General features: G+C 45.8%; 1 protein-coding gene across 1 annotated transcript in view; it reads right to left on the minus strand.

The window, feature by feature from the left end:
* The window catches only part of COQ8A (coenzyme Q8A), a 56,269-nt gene that overhangs the window by 20,617 nt on the left and 16,537 nt on the right, over positions 1 to 19,115 (minus strand). Inside the window, exons 2-3 of the mRNA XM_031967016.1 lie at positions 7,026 to 7,211; positions 2,384 to 2,776 (exon numbers count right to left, since the gene is read on the minus strand). Of these exons, the coding sequence (XP_031822876.1) occupies positions 2,384 to 2,776; positions 7,026 to 7,193 (561 nt within the window). The 5' untranslated portion in view covers positions 7,194 to 7,211. The remainder of the gene's footprint in view (positions 1 to 2,383; positions 2,777 to 7,025; positions 7,212 to 19,115) is intronic.

The following is a 19,115-nucleotide window of genomic DNA, read 5'->3' on the forward strand; positions in this document are numbered from 1 at the left end:
GCACCAGCACCGGCCGGGATGAGTCTCTGCTTCAGCTAAACCCACCATGTCCTCGGCAGAGTGTCAGGGACTCCAAAAGACCCACTAGTGCGGGGCTATGGCAGGCCAGGGAAGGAGCCCCAGGCCACAGAAGGCCCAAAATTAATCCAGGGTCAGTCAACTATCATTGACCTCAAGACCCAAGCCAAGGCCCTCCTAGCAGTCTGCAGTTTGACAGGAGGCAGTGGGAAAGTGCTGGGTCTGGAGCAGGGAAGATGGCTGAACCTTCCCGCTCAAGTGACCCCAGGTAAGTCACATGGTCTCTCTAGGCCTCAGCTCCCTCATCCTGGGTCCCCTCCGTATGCCCCGGCCCCCTGATGCCAGACTGGGCTCATGGGGGGCCCACCTTCCTGACCCCAGTCGAGAGGGAAGTAACCATGACACACCATGGGCAGATGAGCTGGGGGGGGGGCGCTGCACTGCCGTCACGGGGGGGGGGGGGGGGGGGGGGGGGCTTTGGGATTTCTGCTGGCGAAGCCTGCCAGGTCCCAGGCCCTCAAAGGAGAACAGCCCCAGGTACAAATAGGAAGCACAGAGCAAAGGTCCAGAGGCCAGAAGCCAGCCCAGAATGTTAATGAGCCCCCTTCCCTTTGGGATGTAGCTCTTTCTGCCCTTGAGCCAGGGCAGGAGGGGGTGGGAAAGGAGGAGGGGAGGGCGCGAATTTAGGGCTCGTCCACAACTACATAGACCCTCCATCCAACTCTTCAGGGGTGGAGGAAAGCAATGGGTTAAAAACTACAAAGAGTTTTAAAAAAAAAAATTTTGTTTCTTGCCTTTGAAACTGGCTCTCTAGTAGAACTAGTGCAGAGGTAACCGGCATTTCTACAATGTGCTTCCTCAGTCCTCTCTCTTTTGAGCCTCACAAGCCCCTGGGGAGGTGGGCACCCTTGTTAGCTTCCTTTTAGCGGTGAGGAAGCGAGTACCCAGGCTCACACGACTAGAATCTGGGACTGGACTGGCGTCTGGGTCTCCCTCTCAGCCCAGCGCTCCACCCTAACTGCCTCTCTGAATATGATGGGTGTAGTGCCCCCCCATCCTCACATCTGATCTCAGTCCCTCTGGCCAGAGCACAGCAGCCCCACTCAGCCAGCACCATGACACATCAGCATGGGAGCACAGTCTGCAGCCCAGCGGGCTCCCCTCCCAGAAGCCCCACACTTAAGATGGCAGATTTAAGAGAAACAGCCAGTTGGACCTAGCTCGCAGCATCACGAAGGCCTGAGTTCGAGATTAACCAGTCAGAGCCCAGCAGAGTCAGGGTTTCCATTACCAACCTGCCCGGCCAGACTCAGCCTGAGAAGGTCGCCATCCCAGAGTGTGGAGGGGGGAGAAAAGGGTGGGACTGAGAGGGCTTCCTGAGGCCTATTTACTATCAACACAGCCTGAGAGAGTAGCTTGCCCACCCCGGTCTGAGGGAAGGGAGGATAAGGGAGGGAGGGAGACCTTCAACTTAAGACCTTTTTTAAAGATCTGATCCTGGGTCTCTACCCTCCACACTAATAAACTCCACAGACTGCTGTAATATTTCAATCAACACAGTCTATACTTCTAGAAGTTAAAATTAGATTTATAAGTTACATTACTACTACTAACGATGGTGATGATGACGATGATGATGATAAAATGACCACAGTAACAGTACCACCTTCCTCCTAAGAAGAGGTTGAAGTGTTTCCTTTAGATAATCACATTAATCCTCATTCTGGACCAGAGAACTAGGAGTCAAATCCTGGCTTAACTGAGAAGTCCCTGTGTGGCCTTGAGCAAGCTGCCTCGCCTCAGGGGGTCAGTTCTTTCCCCTGTAAACAGAACCAGCTGGACTGGAAGATTTCAAAGGTCCCTTCTAAGTTCCAGGACTTAGCTGATCAGCTTACAGCCATCTTCCCTGGTAAGCCAGAGGCAAGGAAACAGCTATCAAAGGAAGCTGGGGAAGACCACAAAGCCTTCATGAAACCCTTGGGCCCCCCACCTCCCTTTCTGTTCCATGTTGCATACACCTCAGAAATTGCCACTTGACATGGGACCCAGTCTTGTCACTGCTGCACTCCTAGAGTAACCAAGGATCCTGCAGTCCATGAAGGTAAATACAGGGCAGAGAGGGGATGAGCCTCCAGAGGAAAAACCCTCCTTTCTTCCTATGCAATGGGACTAAAACTGAACCCCCCACCTGCCCTCCTCCCTCCCCATCCCTTTTATTCTCTCCTAGACCCCTAAGATGACCTGTACCTCCCAGGCAGATGCCCCTCCAGATGCTAGAGAGAAGCAGCTCGCCAGGGAATGGAGGCAACACCAGATCCCCTGCCCTTAGCCCCACTTCCCCACCTCGATTGGCCCCCTCCCGTACCATCTGTTTGTGAGGCTTGTTTCCGGCCTGAGCCTTGCTCTGCCGCGCTTTCTCAATATCTTCCGCAGTGAGGCCCCCCACTGAAGACTGGTCCTGGTGGAAAAACCTCCGTGACACGCCTGGGGCAGCAAACGGGTCCCTAGAGTCTCCAAAAAGTTTCCCATGGATTCTCCCTGAGGCAGGACCAAAGGGCTGGCCTGAAGCCCCCGCTTCCCCAAAAGGTCCACTTGAAGCATAAGCAGGAGCAGGGCCCTCTCTGTGGAGCTGTCCAGGAAACGGAGGAGGAGGCGTGGAGGCAGAAAAGTCCGAAGCCTCCTCTGCCTCTGAGGAGCGGAATTCAGAGCCTAGATCGTCCCCGGTGTCTGGATAGTGCTCTTGGACCTGATCGGTACCCTGCCAAAAAAAAAAAAAAAAAAAAAAGAGAGAGAGAGATCAAGGTTTCAGAGGAAATAAAGAGGAAGGCCCGGCCGGATAGATAACAAGTCTTGCCCATGAAGTCCTGCTCCAGAGCTCCACCTGAAGATAGCACTTCCTGTGACTATCCTGGATTTTTTCTACTTTCAAGGGCTTCTAAGGAAGCAAAACCTACCTTCTCCCTCAATTCTCCATTCATTACACAGAGGCTAGGGAAACTGAATTAAATAAATTCACAGACCCTAGGCTAAGAATCTCTGGACCCAGAAGTACAAGGCACAGTGAGATTGGAGCACAGGAGAGGCGCTCCTGGCGAGTGTTCTAGGAAAACCTGAGGAGGAAGAACACTCTTGTCAGCAGGAGGGATGTCAGAGAAGTCAGAACTGGGCCCTCTAAGATGAGGAATACTGGAATGGAGAGAGGTTAGACCTGTGTGAACACAAGCAGCAAAGAGATGGCAGAGTCCCAGCAGCTCCATCTGGTTGGGCACCAATGATGAGGAGTAAGCAAGGGTAGCTTGGTAAGTCAGAGTCAAACTTTGGAGGGCCTTAAATATAAGAAGGAGTCACACAGGCCTCTCGCAAGGTCAGGCGATCCTGATGAGCAAGAGGAGGCTTCAGATCTCTTGACTTTCAGATCCATGTTATTCCCATTAATTGACCCTCAGTGACCTTGAATTCTGCTTTCTCACCATACTGTGCCAATTTCCCATCTGCATAAGCAGGTTAATCACAGTCATGTGTGGCCCTTCTAGACTAGCAGATCCTAGGGGAAAAGTCACATTGGAGATGACCAAAACAGAACTCTCACTTAACATGGGAACCTTAACATGAGAGGACAAAAGAAAACTTGGTTTTAGAATGCATTATATGACTTGGGAAGGAGTAAATGTATCAATGTATCAACCAATCAACTATTTATTAAGTGCCTGGCACAGAGGGGCAATGACAATGTAAGGGGTGTGTGGGGGAAAGGAAGCTCCTTTAATCCAAAAGACAACATATACACATATGCATACATAAATAGAGACAAAATAAAAACAAAACCATTTTGAGAAAAGATGCTAGTAGATAGAGGGTGCAAAAGGGGTTCAGGTAGAAGAAGGGGTGCCTGTCAACTGGGAAGTGGACAAACAAGCTGTGATATATGACCGAGATGGAATACTCCTGTGCTGTAAGAAATGAGGAGCTCAATGATCTTTAAAAAATATGGCTAGATCTGCATGAAAGTGAAATGAGCATAACCAAGACAACATTATAAGCAGTAACAACAAGATTATTTTAAGAACAACTTTGAATAACTAAATCATTTTAACTATTACTAATGCCCAAACTTAACTACAAAGGGCCATTGAAAGAAGGCACTATCTACATCCAGAGAAAGAATTGATAAATAGAAGTATGTATAGGATGGTTTTACATATGTATACATATTTGTGTCTAAGGGTAGCCATCTCTAGGGTAAGGGAGAAGGACGAAAGGGAAAAAAAGTTACTCAAGAATTTTGTTATATTTTTAAAAGGAGTAGCAAGTTGTATGTAGCAGATATGCAGTTTCATGTACAGCGATCTTTTTTCTATTCTACTTTGTTATAGAAATTCTTGTTTTAGTTTTTAAGTTTGAAATAAAATAAATTCTTTTAAATGGTGCTTAATCTGAACTCTGAAAGAAATGAGGGGTTTTAAGAGGCAGCAGAGTTGAGAAAAGATGCATTCCAGGAGTGGAAAGAGTCTGTTCAAAGGCAGGCAGATGAGTGAGGGATAATTGATAGTGACATAACATATGGTGAGATAAATAGTACATTATAATAATTTATGGGATAACATATGGGATAACATCAATGCACTCAACAATTGTTCAAAACTAATTGAACAATAGTTAGTTCAACAACAACTAACAATAATTTGTTCAATAGTTCAATAGAGTGCTTTAAGGGAAGTAATACAGATTAAGAGTAGAAAAGTAGATTGGAGTCAAGTTACAAAGTGTTTTGAATGTTGAAGAAAGGTGTCTGAATTTGAACTTAAAAGATAAGAGGAAGCTACTACAGTTTACTGAGGAAGAGAGCAGCCCGGTTAGAATTTGTGCTTTATTTATCATTTTAATATTCTTCTTTTACTCTTTATTCCCTGATCACTTATCAAGTGACAGTGGGGAAAGATACTGCATATCCTGAAGAAAGGCAGAAGATGATTAAATCTTTGAAGGATAAAATAAAGGATTATTTATCTTCATTATGATGTACCAGATACCACACTAAGTGCTTTTTACAAAGGGGATCTCACTTGATCCTCACAACACCCTGGGTAGGTCCAAGAAGTGTCCAAGGTTGCGCCTGAGCTGAGCCCAGCTCCCAGGCTCTATCACTGTGAAATCAGCTGCCTCTACTATACACTCCATGGTCAGTGACCATGGGTGGCCAAGGCAGGACCACAGGCACTTACCTGTCCAGCTCCCCCTGAGAGAGAAGTGTAAGAACAAGGCCCCTGTCTTGCGACAGGGCTCTCTTGGCAGCGTGCAGTATTTAGAAGAGCCTGAATGCACACTTGTCAGGGTGGAGGACAGGACAGGAAGCTCTCCCCTCTGCTTACTCTCCAGGGCACCCCGGAGAGGAGGGCAGAGACAGGCCAGGGGCAGGAGGAGAAGCCACAAGTCGCCCAGTTCTTTCTTTATACAGGCAGGGGAGAGGTATTCCTTTTATGGGAGAGTCTGCTGAGAGTTCACCCACTCCAGAAGCCCCCCTCTGCCTCTCCAAAGGAAGGGGGGAAAACCAGAGATGTCTTCCCTGGGGAATTTCCTTCTGACCCTGAATTCTCCCAAAGTCTGACAGGTTCCCTGTGGAGGAGGTGACCACTGTGAACATGTCTCTGTGGGATATGACAGGTATGAAGAAAACAAGTAGAGAGAGAGAGTACTTTACTAGGAAGCAGAGACCCCTCACCTCTCAGCCTGAATCTGCCCTTCTCCTTCCCCCACACAGCCCCTGCCTCAGGCCTTAGCTTCCTCGGGTGGAAAAAAGGGGATTGGACAAGTGACCTATAAAGTCTGTGACTAAAGAAAGTAAAAACATAATCTAAAAGTAGAATTTGAAAGAGTTTTCAGTGGGTAGAAGAGGGGAGGGAATAAAAGAATTACACTACACAAATAACAAACACATTGCAACTGAAATTAAGACCAAGGAACTCTCAAAGTGTGACAAGCTCTGGGCACCAAACTTGTAAACGTGCTCTGTGCTGTCCATTTTTCACTTACAACTTTCAGCTCAAAAACAGACCAAAAAGCTGGAGGAGTTCTGGGCACGGATGGCTAAAAATAATAACAATAAGAACAACAATAATAACCAAGCTCCTCCCTCCCCGTGACCAGGCTGCACCCTGCCTCTGGCCCCAGAAGTGGGGAAGGGGTTCTGACAGCCCACCTGGCTCACTGTTCTGTTCCCGCAGAAAGCTCCTGCAGTGGAGGACTGTGCACGGCCCAAGGCCAGTGGTGCTGCCCAGAGCAGACAGCTGACCCACTTGTCTCTAGAATATTCCAGAAGCCAGGCTGGGGTCCCTCAAGGCTCCGCTGGTTTTGTGGGAATGGTGCTGAAGACTGTAAAATGCGACTACCTGAGCCCACCCTGACTTTGAGGCCAGCAGATGGAGTGGGTGCAAGCATGTGACGGAGAGGCTCCTCCCCACCTTCCATCCAACTGAGCCTGTGTCCCGGGAGGGAGCGCCTTGGTCCTGCCACCCGTCTCCCAGGCTGGCTAGCCTTGGCAGACCCACGCTATTGGGGAAGAGTGACCTCATGCTAGGGCCCTGTCCAGAAAGCTTCAGGATGGTGAGGACGGCTTTCAGCCCCTCCAACCCAGTTCAGAATGGCAGCAAGTGCAGGGCAGCACGGAGTCCTGAAGCCAGAGGGCCTCGGTCAGTCCTTGGCTCCACCCTGGATCTGGCCTCCATTTCCTTGCCCGTAAAACAAGAGTCGCTCTGATATTTAGGGCCCTTTGAGCTCTGACAGTTTATTTCTTCCCCAGAATCCAGGCAACAGTGAGATCCTGGCCCCCTTTTTAGAGGGAGATAGAACCTAAATGGCCTGGCCCACTCTGCAGTGAGGGAGGCCACCAGGACATGGCTTTAATCGCCAATCCCACAAAGGGCTTGGACTTCGCCTGGAGGTCGCCGTCCACTTCCACCACTTCCTTCCCCACCACCAGAAAGGACGTGCAGAAAGAAGAGCCAACTTGCCTGCACTCTTGCCATGACAGCGCTGAACTGCTGCTCGGCTGTAGTCTGCAGGGCCCTGGCGGCTGTGATCATCTCGCCGCCAAAGCCCAGGTACTGCAGCTGGGTCTCCAGGACAGCTTGTGTCAGCTTGGCTAAACCTTTGATCACCATGATGGCGTCCCCCAACATGGCGGATTGCTGTTAAGGCTGAAGGAGAAGAACACATCAGAGAAGAGGCTTCCCGACCACAGAAAGGCAGCCTCCCAGGCCCAGAGCTGGACAATTCAGACTACTAACATAGCCCATGCAGACGCTTTGACCATCCCTAGCAGATGGTGACTGACATTTCAAATGTTCCCTGAAATGAGTTAAGAGTTCCCTCCCTTTGGTCCAGATTGGCTGGGAGAGTGACAAAGATGTGATCAGAGCCTTGGGCAGCTTCTGGTATGAATATCCAATAGTCTTAGCGGCTCTAAGGGAAAAGGCCACCAAGCCCAGAAATCCCTAAAGTGTCCAAGGGGTAGCCCCCAGTCAAGGGAATGAGCATTTATAAAGTGTCTAATATCCTCTCATTTGCTCCTATGGTTATCCCCATTTTACAGATGAACACTGTGGTGGAAAGCATTTAAATGACTCGCCCAGGATCCTACAGCCAGCAAGAACTCAGGTCTTCTTGGCTCCAGACTCAAGGCCACCCAGCTGCCGGGACCGCCCACTTGTGGACTCTTCACATGACCCCCATTAACTGAATTAATCTTCTGTCAAAGCCGATTTAGACAACCACAACAACCCAATGATTGATTCTGAGAGAGGGGATAGCTCTTTCCCATGGATCGACCTCCCTCTCCCCTTCCCTCCCTTCCCCACCATGTCATGTCTCCTAGGATGACACAGAATATTCCCACACTAGGGGCAGAGTCTGGATGGAAAGGTCTGTCCTTTGGACCACAGTCAAGTGACTGGGGCAGGTCACAAACACGCTTACAATCATGTTCCAAGCCCATCTTTATCTGAGGAAGAGGGGGGGACAGAGAAAGAAACAAGGGGACAGCTGGTGAGGATCCCAAAGACAGGAGGACGACCTGCCCCCAGGGGCCTGCTCTAGCCCCAGAGCTACGCTATAGCCACGCCAGGGCCAGGACCAAGCGGCCCTTCAGTCAGCTAGAGGCCGGGGCAGACCACAGGAGCAAGGCCAGCTGTCCCAAGGCCCTGACAACTCGCTGAGACTCTCCCACCACAAGGCCCCATGGTTCATGATCATTTTTTCTGGTTACAGATGAGAAAATGGAATCCACAGAGCTTTCTGGGCTATAGTAGAATCAGTCATTTCACTTGACTCCCAAGTTCAATGTTCTTCCTACTACACCATGAAGTTTTTCATAAATTATAGAACCAGAGGTATAAGAATCCAGAGGAGGAAGGACTCTCACAGAGAGCCTTGCAGAAGGGGTGTGGAGGCAGGAAGCAGAGAAGGGTTTGGGGGCAGTGGGGCAGGGGAACCTGCCTGGAGAGAAGTCAGCCCACAAGGTCCCAGCTAATTATCTACCAAAGAAGACTAAGGAGGAGCCACTGGGCGAGAGGAGGGGAGCCCAAAGGACTATGCATGGAAACCCAGGGAGGAGACTATCTGACAAGGGGAAAGGGAGCAGTGCCAGAAGCCCTGAATCCTGACAAGAGGATTTAGTGGGAAGTAAGATGCATTTGGAGAGGCTGGAAACCAGAGCAGGCTTCTCGTATTCTCCCTGGCTCCCTGGGCTCAGGGAATGACCCTCGGAAGCCTGATTTGGAAGTGGGAGAGCCTGGCATAAGCCATCAGTTGGTAGAGAAAAGGGTCTTCTGCACCCCTTTCGGCCTCGCTCTGGCCTGCCAGACCTCCCCAATTTTGGAGACCAGGGAAAGTCATGAAATTAAAGGCTGAACTCTCCCAAAACCATCTTCTCAACCGTCTCCATCCCTCCCTTCCCATCCCCACCCCAGACACTGCCTGCACATCCTCCAGCTGCACAAGACCTGGCCCCAAAGGATGGGCCTTGCAGGGCCTAGCTGCCCCACCCCTCACTTTCATTTGTTCAAGGGGGTCCTCAGAAGAGATTCTTGACCCTGGCTCTATCAACTTGGACAGAAAAAAGCCACCTTATTTCAACATAATTTTGTTCTAATTGTAACCGAATGTATTTTACTGTATGTACTTAAAAATGATTCTGAGCCTGGGTCTGTAGGCTTCAGCATTCTCTCTAGGGCTGAGCCTCTTCATCTTTAAGATAAATATATCAACAATTGGGAGGTAATTCCTGAAGGACAATATAAATGTGTTGCTATTATTATTCCTAAGAGGGTGACGATAACAATTGTCATCTGTGTGACATTATTCGAGTCACATCACATTACCTCATTTTAATTATCTGTCCAAAGAAGGGGCTGAATGAGATAATCCCCAATATTCTTTCTAGCTCTAGCTTTCTAGATTTCTGAAAAACCTTCATCAAATCTTCTCCCTGGACAGCTAACAAGACCAACTTGCCATAAGTGAAAGTAAATTAATTTATACAAAAGGGAGAGGTTTACAATACTTAAAAGAATAACTTTTCTAGTACTACAGATGCATTCGTTTTCATACAAAAATGTTCATTACAAGGCTCAATCTTAACTTTTTGTTCAAGCAGGCCATCAAAGACCCTTATTAGGCAACTCCCTTAGCCTAATTTAAATGACACTTTTTTTTTTAATCTGTTGATTTCCTCTACTTCAGACAGGCCTTTTCACCTAATTAAAAGAAAAAATCTCTGGAACAAAGGCCAGTATTCAAGTAACCCCAGTTTTCCCAATCTTTGATCACATGACACAGACATTGCAGCTTGCTGAGGTTAATTTATTGTTGTGACCAGTGACTTTGTCATCCTTCTCATCCCTGGCCATTTGTACTTAGAACTCTGACAAGAGAAAAGCAGAGATCAGCCTATCTCTTCTTGCCTGCTAAATTTCTATCTTCCTTTAAGGCCTAACTCAAGTACACTGAAGGATCCCCAGGTCTCTGCCCTACTCAAACCATCCCAATGCATCTATCTACTTAAGCATTTCTAAGTATCTACTATATACCAGACATGCTCTACAACTAGGGACACAAAGGTGATCCTGACAAGGACAAAATAATCTCTGCCTTCAGGAAGAAACAATACAAACATAAAAAAAAAAAATAGAAAATATATACAAATTAAATACAAAGGGGGAAAAGGAGAATGAAAGAGAGGGTCAAGACAGGCTTCATGTAGAAACTAGGTCAGTAATAATATCTTCCTCCTTTCAAACTTAACATGGCATGGCACTTTATTTTGAATCTCTTATTTGTCTCTCTTCTTGTGTAGTCTGTATACTCATGTACACATAAAAATTTTAAATTTCAGAACACACAGGCAAGGTACAAAAAAGAATTCCTCATTATTAAGCAATATGCATACACATAGAAGCAATATGCATAAACATTTACAAATACCGGGTTTGTAATGGGTAGGGGGTCTACTAATACACTCAACACTTAGCATGATGCTTTCTTGACTCTAGACTGAGCTCAGGGAAAGAGAATTTTACATTTGGAAAATTTCCTCAACTCTCTGCAGCTACTGCCTCAATCTCTCATTCATGAAATGTATGTCACCAATTTCTTACCCTTTACATGTTGTAATGACTCTAGAAGAGAGACCCCCCTCCTTTCTCTCTCTCCCCCCTCTCCATCTCCCTTTCCCTCTTTCTCCCCTTTCCCTTCCCCCTCCCACACATTCTGACCCCTCTATCTTTTTTAGGCCCCTAGAAATCCAAACATTAGTCTAATTATGAGTTTCAGGATTAGAAACCAAACTGACGAAGCGAGACAAGGCAGTGCACTTACTAGTATCTTCTCTCACAGAGCACGCTAACACATCAATATGCTAAAAATGTGTGATTCGAATAGTATGGGAACTTCTCCTACTGGGGATGATTGCAACCCATCCATGATTTCATCGCTTTCTTTCTGGAAAAGCTATTTCCCACACAGCAAACAGCCAGGTGGACTGGGACCCTCCCCGCTTTGAACGCTGTGTTCTGCTCACCACGTCTTCCCCTTTCCCGAATTGGTTTCCTAAAATAACTAGGACGGGGATTTAACACTCATAGGGTGGGAATCTTAAATGCTCCAATGCAAAGGAAGCACAAAATGACTCAAGATTCATTTGCACCACCCCCCCCAAAAGACACCAAGCCGCACTTAAGAATTTCTTCCATGATAGTCAAAAACAAAAGGCAGAGTGCACTGTGGCAAAGTCCACATAGGCTTGATTTCCCTGAAAATAACGAGTCTGACTCAATGGCATTTGGGACTGTATGCTGAGCTGTCTCGTGGGCCCCATTCTGCTTCCTCCTGGATGGTTTTCAAGTCATGATTCATATGGACTAGAAGAGCTTAACCATACCTGACTTACTTTCCTACCAGAAAAGGCATCCCCACTGATCTCCTTCCAAAAAGGAAAGCTGGAGAAGCCCAGGTAAGGACTGATTCGAGGCGGAGGGGCACAGTGGGGAAAGCCCTGGCTCCACTGTCTGCCTCTTCATGGCCCCCATTAAGATTGTCTTGGCAGGGATGCTGGAGCGGCTAGCCCTCTCCTTCGCCAGATTATTTGACAGGTGAGGAAACTGAGGCAGATAGGGACGTGTCTGAAGTTGGGGTTAGAAGGAGGAGTCTCCTGGTCTCTGGGCACAGCCCTCCATCCCCTGGGCTCCTCTGGCCCTATGAGCACTTTCTCCTCAAAATGCAAGAAAACACTCAGCGTGAAGTCTGGCACATAGCAGGCACTTAAATGCTCATGGACTGACTGACTGATGTAAGAAAAAACTCTTCATTAATTAAGAACCACATGGCCTCACATGTCATGGGGGAACATAAGCAGTTTCAAGTCAAAAAACAAGCAAATAAAAACAAGAGTACTCTTACAAACTCATTTCCCTATCACTTTAATTCACAATTTCAATTCCACAATACTAAGAACTTATTAATTTATGTCACCTTACTTACAAAGTGGATGACAGAGGCTCAGAGAGACATCTGTACTTGGCTTAAGTCACACATCTCAGCCCTTAGCACAGGACCTGGCATCAAGGAAGGACTGAATCGGTACTTCTGGACTGGTATGAAAGAATCTCAAAAGCAGGAGAAAATTCTGACAGCCTCTGGTCCAACCTTACAAATCCCTTATACAACAGACCCCCAAAGTTGTCACTAAGCAGCTTGAAGAGCTCAAGCATTAGGGACAACAGGAAAGAGTAGAAACGGGTCTGAATCCTGGCTCTAACAATGACTGGCTTTATGGCCGCTGACACATCCCTCAAGCTCTCAGGCCTTAGGTCCCTCATCAGTTAAAAACAGAAATGGTAACAACTAGCATTTATATGGAAACTTAAGGATTTGATCTCCATAACAACCCTGGGAGGTAAGTACTACAATTATTCCCATTTATAGATGAAGAAACTGAGTCAGTGGTTGTGACTTCCCCAGGATTACACAGCTAATCTGGGCCTCCTAACTTCATCCACTGTGACAACTGGCTGTTTATATAATCCCATCCACAGTATGGACTTGCCTACAGATTTTGCTCTAAGGAAACTATTTTAGCAAATATAAAGCATGTAAATGTGAAAGGTGGGACTGTGACTTACTAATTATGATCTCAAGCTTTCCTGTTCTGACCTTAGTTTCCCAAATTGTCAAATGAGGAGAGTGGATGGGCGTGTTGAACTGGAGGGCATCATGAGATCCTTTCAGTTATAAATACATACTTCTATAATCTCTTTATGATCTTCATTAACTATATTTCCAAACATAACTCCCCCAGAGAGCAGAGCCATCCCTTACAATGATGGGCTGAAAGAAAGCAGGAAGTGGGTGCAGGTAGGGAAGGAAGGCCATTCAGTAAAACTAACCAGCACAAAATCAGAAACGAAGGCTCCAAATCCAGCCAAGAAGGGAAGGAGCTGCATTTTCTCCTCCCTTCCTTCAGGCCAACCTTGGTCCTGAACCCTGAGACCTGCAGCTACTACTCTTCCCACTTAGTAACTACATCAGGGACTTTGCTGATCGTGCTAACTTCATTTTGCATCAGTTCATCTAAGTCTTCCCATCTAAGTCTTTCTCTGAGTTCTTCACTCTTTTTGTCTTTTATAACACAAGGTCATCCTATCACATCCATGCACACAATTTGTTTGTTCCTGATCAATGGGCATCTACTTTGTTTCTTTGCTACCAAAAATAGCGTAGTTGTGAATATTTTAGCATATATGAAGTCTCCCTTTCTGTCTCTGATCTCCTTGGAACAGATAGATGCTTACAAGTGGGATCTTTGAGTCAAAATGCATAGACATGTTTCCTCAGGAAATCCAAATTACCTTCCAAAATGGTTGCACTTGAGCAGCAAGAGGCCACCAGTGATGTTAGCATTTTGTTTTTATTCCCCAGCAAAAGGCTGCTCCACTTAAAGGTGACTGCTAGGAACTATAACAGGGATCTTCAAGAGAAACAAGAAAAAACAGCCTCTCATTTTAGCTCTACTCTCAAAAAGAAAAGAAGAAAAGCAGAGAGCAGCCTCTATGTGGAACAGAAGAAAGAGAACTTTGCTAATGCAAAGAACTACTAAAAGAGAACATTTTCCAATGTTCTTATTAAAAGGCTTCTCACGGTTTTTGCCCTCTTCTCTCTCTTACTTCTACACAATTCTGGTTTTGACCTGAAATGGAAGCTTTTTATCCTCTCCCTTCCTTTCCTATTATCCCCTTAAGAATATGAAAAAACAAACATACACTCCAATAAATAAGATTAAAAGTATCCAGGATTATAGGCTCACTAGGAGGCCTGTAAAATTCCACTTCAAGAAGTTTTCTGAAGGGAGCTAGGGATACTGGGGCAAGTAAGGGGATGGGAGGATGGGGTATTTACTGATGGTACTAGATGGAGACCTGGGGGCAGCTTTCTCTTGTTACTGCCCAGTAAGGGAAATGTTTCTTTTATTAATACACCAGTTTCTTTTCCGCTTGTTTTCTTTAATTAAAAACTGTCTTCTTCATGTCTTTTAAAGTTTTGCTTTCCTCTTTTTTTAATCATCAGAAAAAAATGGCTGGCTGTTTCTTACAGCTGCTCAGGAGGGAAGCAGGAATGAAATACATGAATGCAAATCTAAACTACCTATCTATACCAATCTGCCCTCATTTCTGCAGACCTGCTACTCAAATAAGGATTATTCCAGTATCTTTATACAATTTAAGGAAAGGTTTATGATAGATGGAAATATATTCTTATTAACTTTCTCAGACAAGTGAACAAAAACACCATAAAAGAGCAAACACCCACATATAAAGAAGTAAAACTATTCCCTCTCCCATCCACTCAATTCTCCTAAGCTGGTCCCAGTCACAGACATAAACTGGTGAAAAGATGCACTTATAGTAAGAAACCCAATGTTATAGCTGTTCATTTTAGTTCAGGGATGCCTCAAACCTTGATTCTAACAAAAAAGTTGTTTCTCCACGGAGGTAATTCAGGCCAGTTCAATGATTTTGTGATGGAGAGAGACATCTGCACCCAGAGAGAGGACTGTGGGACCTGAATGTGGATCACAACACAGCATCTTCATCTTTTATGTTGTTTTTGCTTGTATTTTGTTTTCTTTCTCATTTTTTTCCTTTTTTGATCTGATTTTTCTTGTGCAGTATAATTGTGGAAATATGTTTAGAAGAATTACACATTTAACATATTAGATTACTTGCCATCTAGGGAAGAGAGTGAAGGGAAGGGAGGGAGAAAAAAAAAAATTAGGAACACTGTAATGTTCGGGCTAGCTTTCTGGAGGTCCTTGAGATCAGCCTAAATCTTTGGTCTTAATGGAGAAGTGATGAAGGCAGGACAGCCAGCAGGGGGATGGTCAATGATGGAATGTCTCATTCCCAGTCTGTCTCAGCCCTTAAATACCTTGGTATGATTACATCATTACAGCACATTATGTATGTGTGAACTAGAGAACCATCATCTCATCAATTCCACTGAGTTAACACCTAGTTGTAAGTATCCTTGTTTCAAGTAGACATCTCCAGAGTTCCGGCCCTCTACAGAATACAAGGATTTGCAAGGGTGACTGTTGAAAATTATCTATGCATATGTTTCAAAATAAAAAGCTTTAATAAAAAAGTCTGTGTCTCACACATACAGGCACATTATTTTAGCACAGGCTTTTAAAAGAAGAGGGGATGGGAGAGAAAGAGAGGACAGTTGTACAGGGTCTCTAGTGGTCCAGCTTGCCTCTCAAGAGCTTGCTCCAGTGAGGCTAGAAAATGGATGTGGGCCAAACATCCGGCCCCAGATCGTGTACTGGCCAGGAACTGCTTGGACACTTGACAGAGACCTAGAAATAAATGTGCTGTGGGTTCCCATGTGAAGCCACGGCCCTTCATCAGGGCCAAGAGCTCTGAACAGGACACCCGGGCACAGCAAAAAGGCCACCGTGCCCTGGCTGACCAAAGCTGGACTGGTCAGGAGGACGGGGAGGTTGTAAGCACGCCCCCAGATCCAAGGGCACTGCTTACTGAGGTCCCTCATTTGTTTCCATTATGGCCCTTTTGGTTTCAGAGGCCTCTGGGGTTATGATGGCACAGTGCAAGCCCATGAGTATTTAGGTGGGGATGCCTGCTCCCTGAGCTTCCCAAGGAAGGGGAAAGGCAGCAAGTTGCAGAGCAGCGCTCACTCAAGGGCAAGAGATGTGGGTTCTCCAACAGCGGCCCCAAGAGTCTGTACAAGCCCTTTCATCTCTCTGTGCCTCAATTTCTCCATCTGTAAAATGCACAGGCTCAGGAAATTTTATTGATTTAGGCTTCTCCTTCCACCAGAGCAGATCCATGCCTTCCCTGCAATTACCCCTCCAGGGCCACCTACAGTGATCTGCTGAGGGTCCCAGGGCCAGGGTGGGTCATTCTACCCACTCTACCATCCTGCCTACCATCTTCAAGAGAAGCTGTGAGCAAAGGACCCCACAATGAAGAAATGTTTATGAATACTGTAAGGAACTGAGGCCCAGAGAGTTTGTGTGACTTGCCCAAGATGGCCCGAGGAATAACTAACAGCCAGGACCTGAACCATGCTGGATAATAACACGAAGTTCTCATGCATCCGTTAGTTTTTCCTTGTTTGTTTGAATAAGGTAAGAGTTTTCTGAGTAAGTTCAAACAAATAAGCAAGAATACCATACCCCACTCTTCCAAGGAGCCTCCTGCTGCCTCCTCTGTATTGCTGAGAATATCTGACCCATGGACATTACATTAAACTGGTGGTTCCCAGGCCTCCTCTCCAGGAAGCCCTGCTTCCTTCTAGTTCCAGCACAAATCCCACCTTTTGCAGGAAGCCTTTGCTTAACCCCCTGGTGCGAGAGCCTTCCCTCTGAGAAGAGCTCCAATTTATCCTGTAGATCCTTTGTTATATACAAAGTTGTTTGAGGTGAGGGCACCGAGGATGTACATGTACATTGTACAAAGTTGTTTGAACACTGTCTCTTTACTGCTTGTAAGTACCTGGCCTTTCTTTGTACCCCCAATGCTTAGCACAGTGTCTGATTAATAAATGCTTACTGACCTGTTTTACCTGATTAGGCATAATTCATGGATTAAGAAAGTCACTTGATTAAATGATGGAAGCCAGGAAAATTATATTCCATTCACTCATTTATTTGTTCATTTACCAAGCATAAGAAGACGCCAACTCATCTGTGAAATTGAGGGGACTGAACTTTAAATGATCCCTAAGGCCTTTTCCAACTCAAAATAATTCTGCCTGTGAGTCTATGTTCCAAAGGCACACTATTTACAGAACACTATACTAGGCACTGGAGAGGTCCCTGGAATACACATTCATCAACACACCATAAACACTGAAGAGCACCCAGAGTGATCAGCTCTTTGCCACCACAAAAGGAGCTGCTATAAGAATTTTGCACACAAGAGTCCTTTCCCTCTTTTTTTGGTCTCTGTGTTGTATAGGATGGGGAGGAGTATCCCGGGGTCCAAGGGGAGGTGCTGTCTAATAACTTCTTGGGCATAATTCTCTCCAAAACAGCTGGTTCAATTCCTGATTCTGCCAACAGTGTATCAAGGTGCCTGTTTTCCCTCAGACCACTGGCACATGTTATTTACAGTTATTGTCAGTTTTGTCAATATTGATGGCTGTCGAGGAGAACTCTGATCAACGAAATAGCCAATCATGGCTCCAAAGCAGAGTCATCAAACAGAAAAGGATCCTGGGGACCACATACCAACTTAGAAATCCACAAATTAACATTATCCAGGCTGTACTCTATTTTTACTTATGTTGTTGAACATTTCCCAATAACACAGAAAGATGATGGACTAATATGCAGAATGAGATATGTGTTTATAGACAATGTGGGATTTGATTTTTGCTTAACTACATGTTTTTATTAGGAGAGAAAGGAAGGAAAATAAATGCTTCTTGTTAATTGAAAAAAATAAAATTTACAACTCTTTAAAAAAAGAGGGATAAAAGTCAAAAAAATAGACACAGGAAGAGTGAAACTGATTTGGAGTCTTTTAAAATCTAGCCTTTTTTCTCTTCTTCCTTGATGAGAAGAAATGACCAAGAACAAGGCCTTTAAATGCTAACCTACTCCACAAAATGTCATGACACAAATTTGAAATCCCACTTTAGAGACTTAGTTAAATCTTATATTTAAGCAGTTTTGTTCTGGCAGGGATGGGAGTCTTTTGAAATATACCTATCACTCTGGGGCTATAGAATGGGGCACAGATCCAGCACAAAGCCTTTCCAGCCCTAAAATCCTATAAATTCAGTGAGAGGGAAGATTATATGAATGAGGCCCGACTAGATTGGGCTCTTCATTATAACTGAAGCAATAAGGACTTTGTACAGTACCACCAAGGACTGAAATGACCACATGACTCATGAAAGCAGAGACGGGAAGGAGCCTGGCTGTTATTTAAGTCACTGAGTGATGTTGATGTGCCATTTTATCATTCAAGAAGAAGAACTAGAAAATGCCTCTGTGTCTGCCACATACTTTGAACGCTTTGGAAAAAAAGGCAAGATATAAATACATGTTATTATTACTTACCAACTTCCAGCTGGTGAAAAAGGAAGGTCAGCTGCCAATTTAAGGCAAAAGTTAAATCAGGTGACTATATTTCCAGCTTGGAGAAGGGAGGGAGCTGAATAATAACCACATATCTGGGTCCTTTAACATAAAATTTAAACCCCTGAAAAGTAGGGCAAAGGGACGCTGGCTGGCTTTCTCATCTCTGTTCCCATTTGAGAGGAAGTTCTCCCAATGAGAATTCCATTGGTCATTAAGGGGGAAGGAAGGCAACAAAGCCCTTCCAGCGCCCCCACCTTGATATGGTCTACAAAGGCTGGTTATTCTCTCCTGCCCTAAGCTGAATCAGCATATTTCCAGGGTGATTGCCCGCGGTTTGTATGGCGTTTGTAGTTCCTAAATCTGACCAGAACTGTTTAGTCTTATGTATTTAGCCACTCAAAGTGTTCTTACATCAAGCACAGTGCTAGGTACTAGTGAAACAAAGACAAAAAATTAATTTGTGCCCTCAACACACTTACATTAGGAAAGAAACATCCAGAGCACAGATAAAGACAAAATACAAACAAAGCAGTTTTAGGGGTGAGGGTGAGCCTCATGTAGTGGGTACTTCCTGGGCTGGTCCTTGAAAAAAGCTGGACATTCCAGCAGGCAGAGGCAGTATGTGCCAATGGGTTAGAGTAGAGGAAATGTGCCTTGTCACTGGGACACAAAGAGAGGAGGCTTCTTATCTTGGCCTTCAGGTGGGACAGCTTGGCTCTCTCCTTTCCCACTGGGACTTGTGGGGAGCAGGCAAACTAGCTAGCTGGAAGGTGTGGAGCCTTCCCTATGGAAAAGGGGGCTCTGTGTTTGATCCTAGAGGTTCCCAGTGATCATCGGAGTTTCCTGAGCAGAGGAGTGCTATGCTCAGACCTGTTCTTAGGATAGCAATCTGGCAGCTGCGTGGAGGAGAGACTGGAGGCAGGGAGGTGGGTCAGGAAGC

This window comes from Sarcophilus harrisii, chromosome 4 (genome assembly GCF_902635505.1).
Source record: "Sarcophilus harrisii chromosome 4, mSarHar1.11, whole genome shotgun sequence".
Lineage (NCBI taxonomy): Eukaryota > Metazoa > Chordata > Mammalia > Dasyuromorphia > Dasyuridae > Sarcophilus > Sarcophilus harrisii.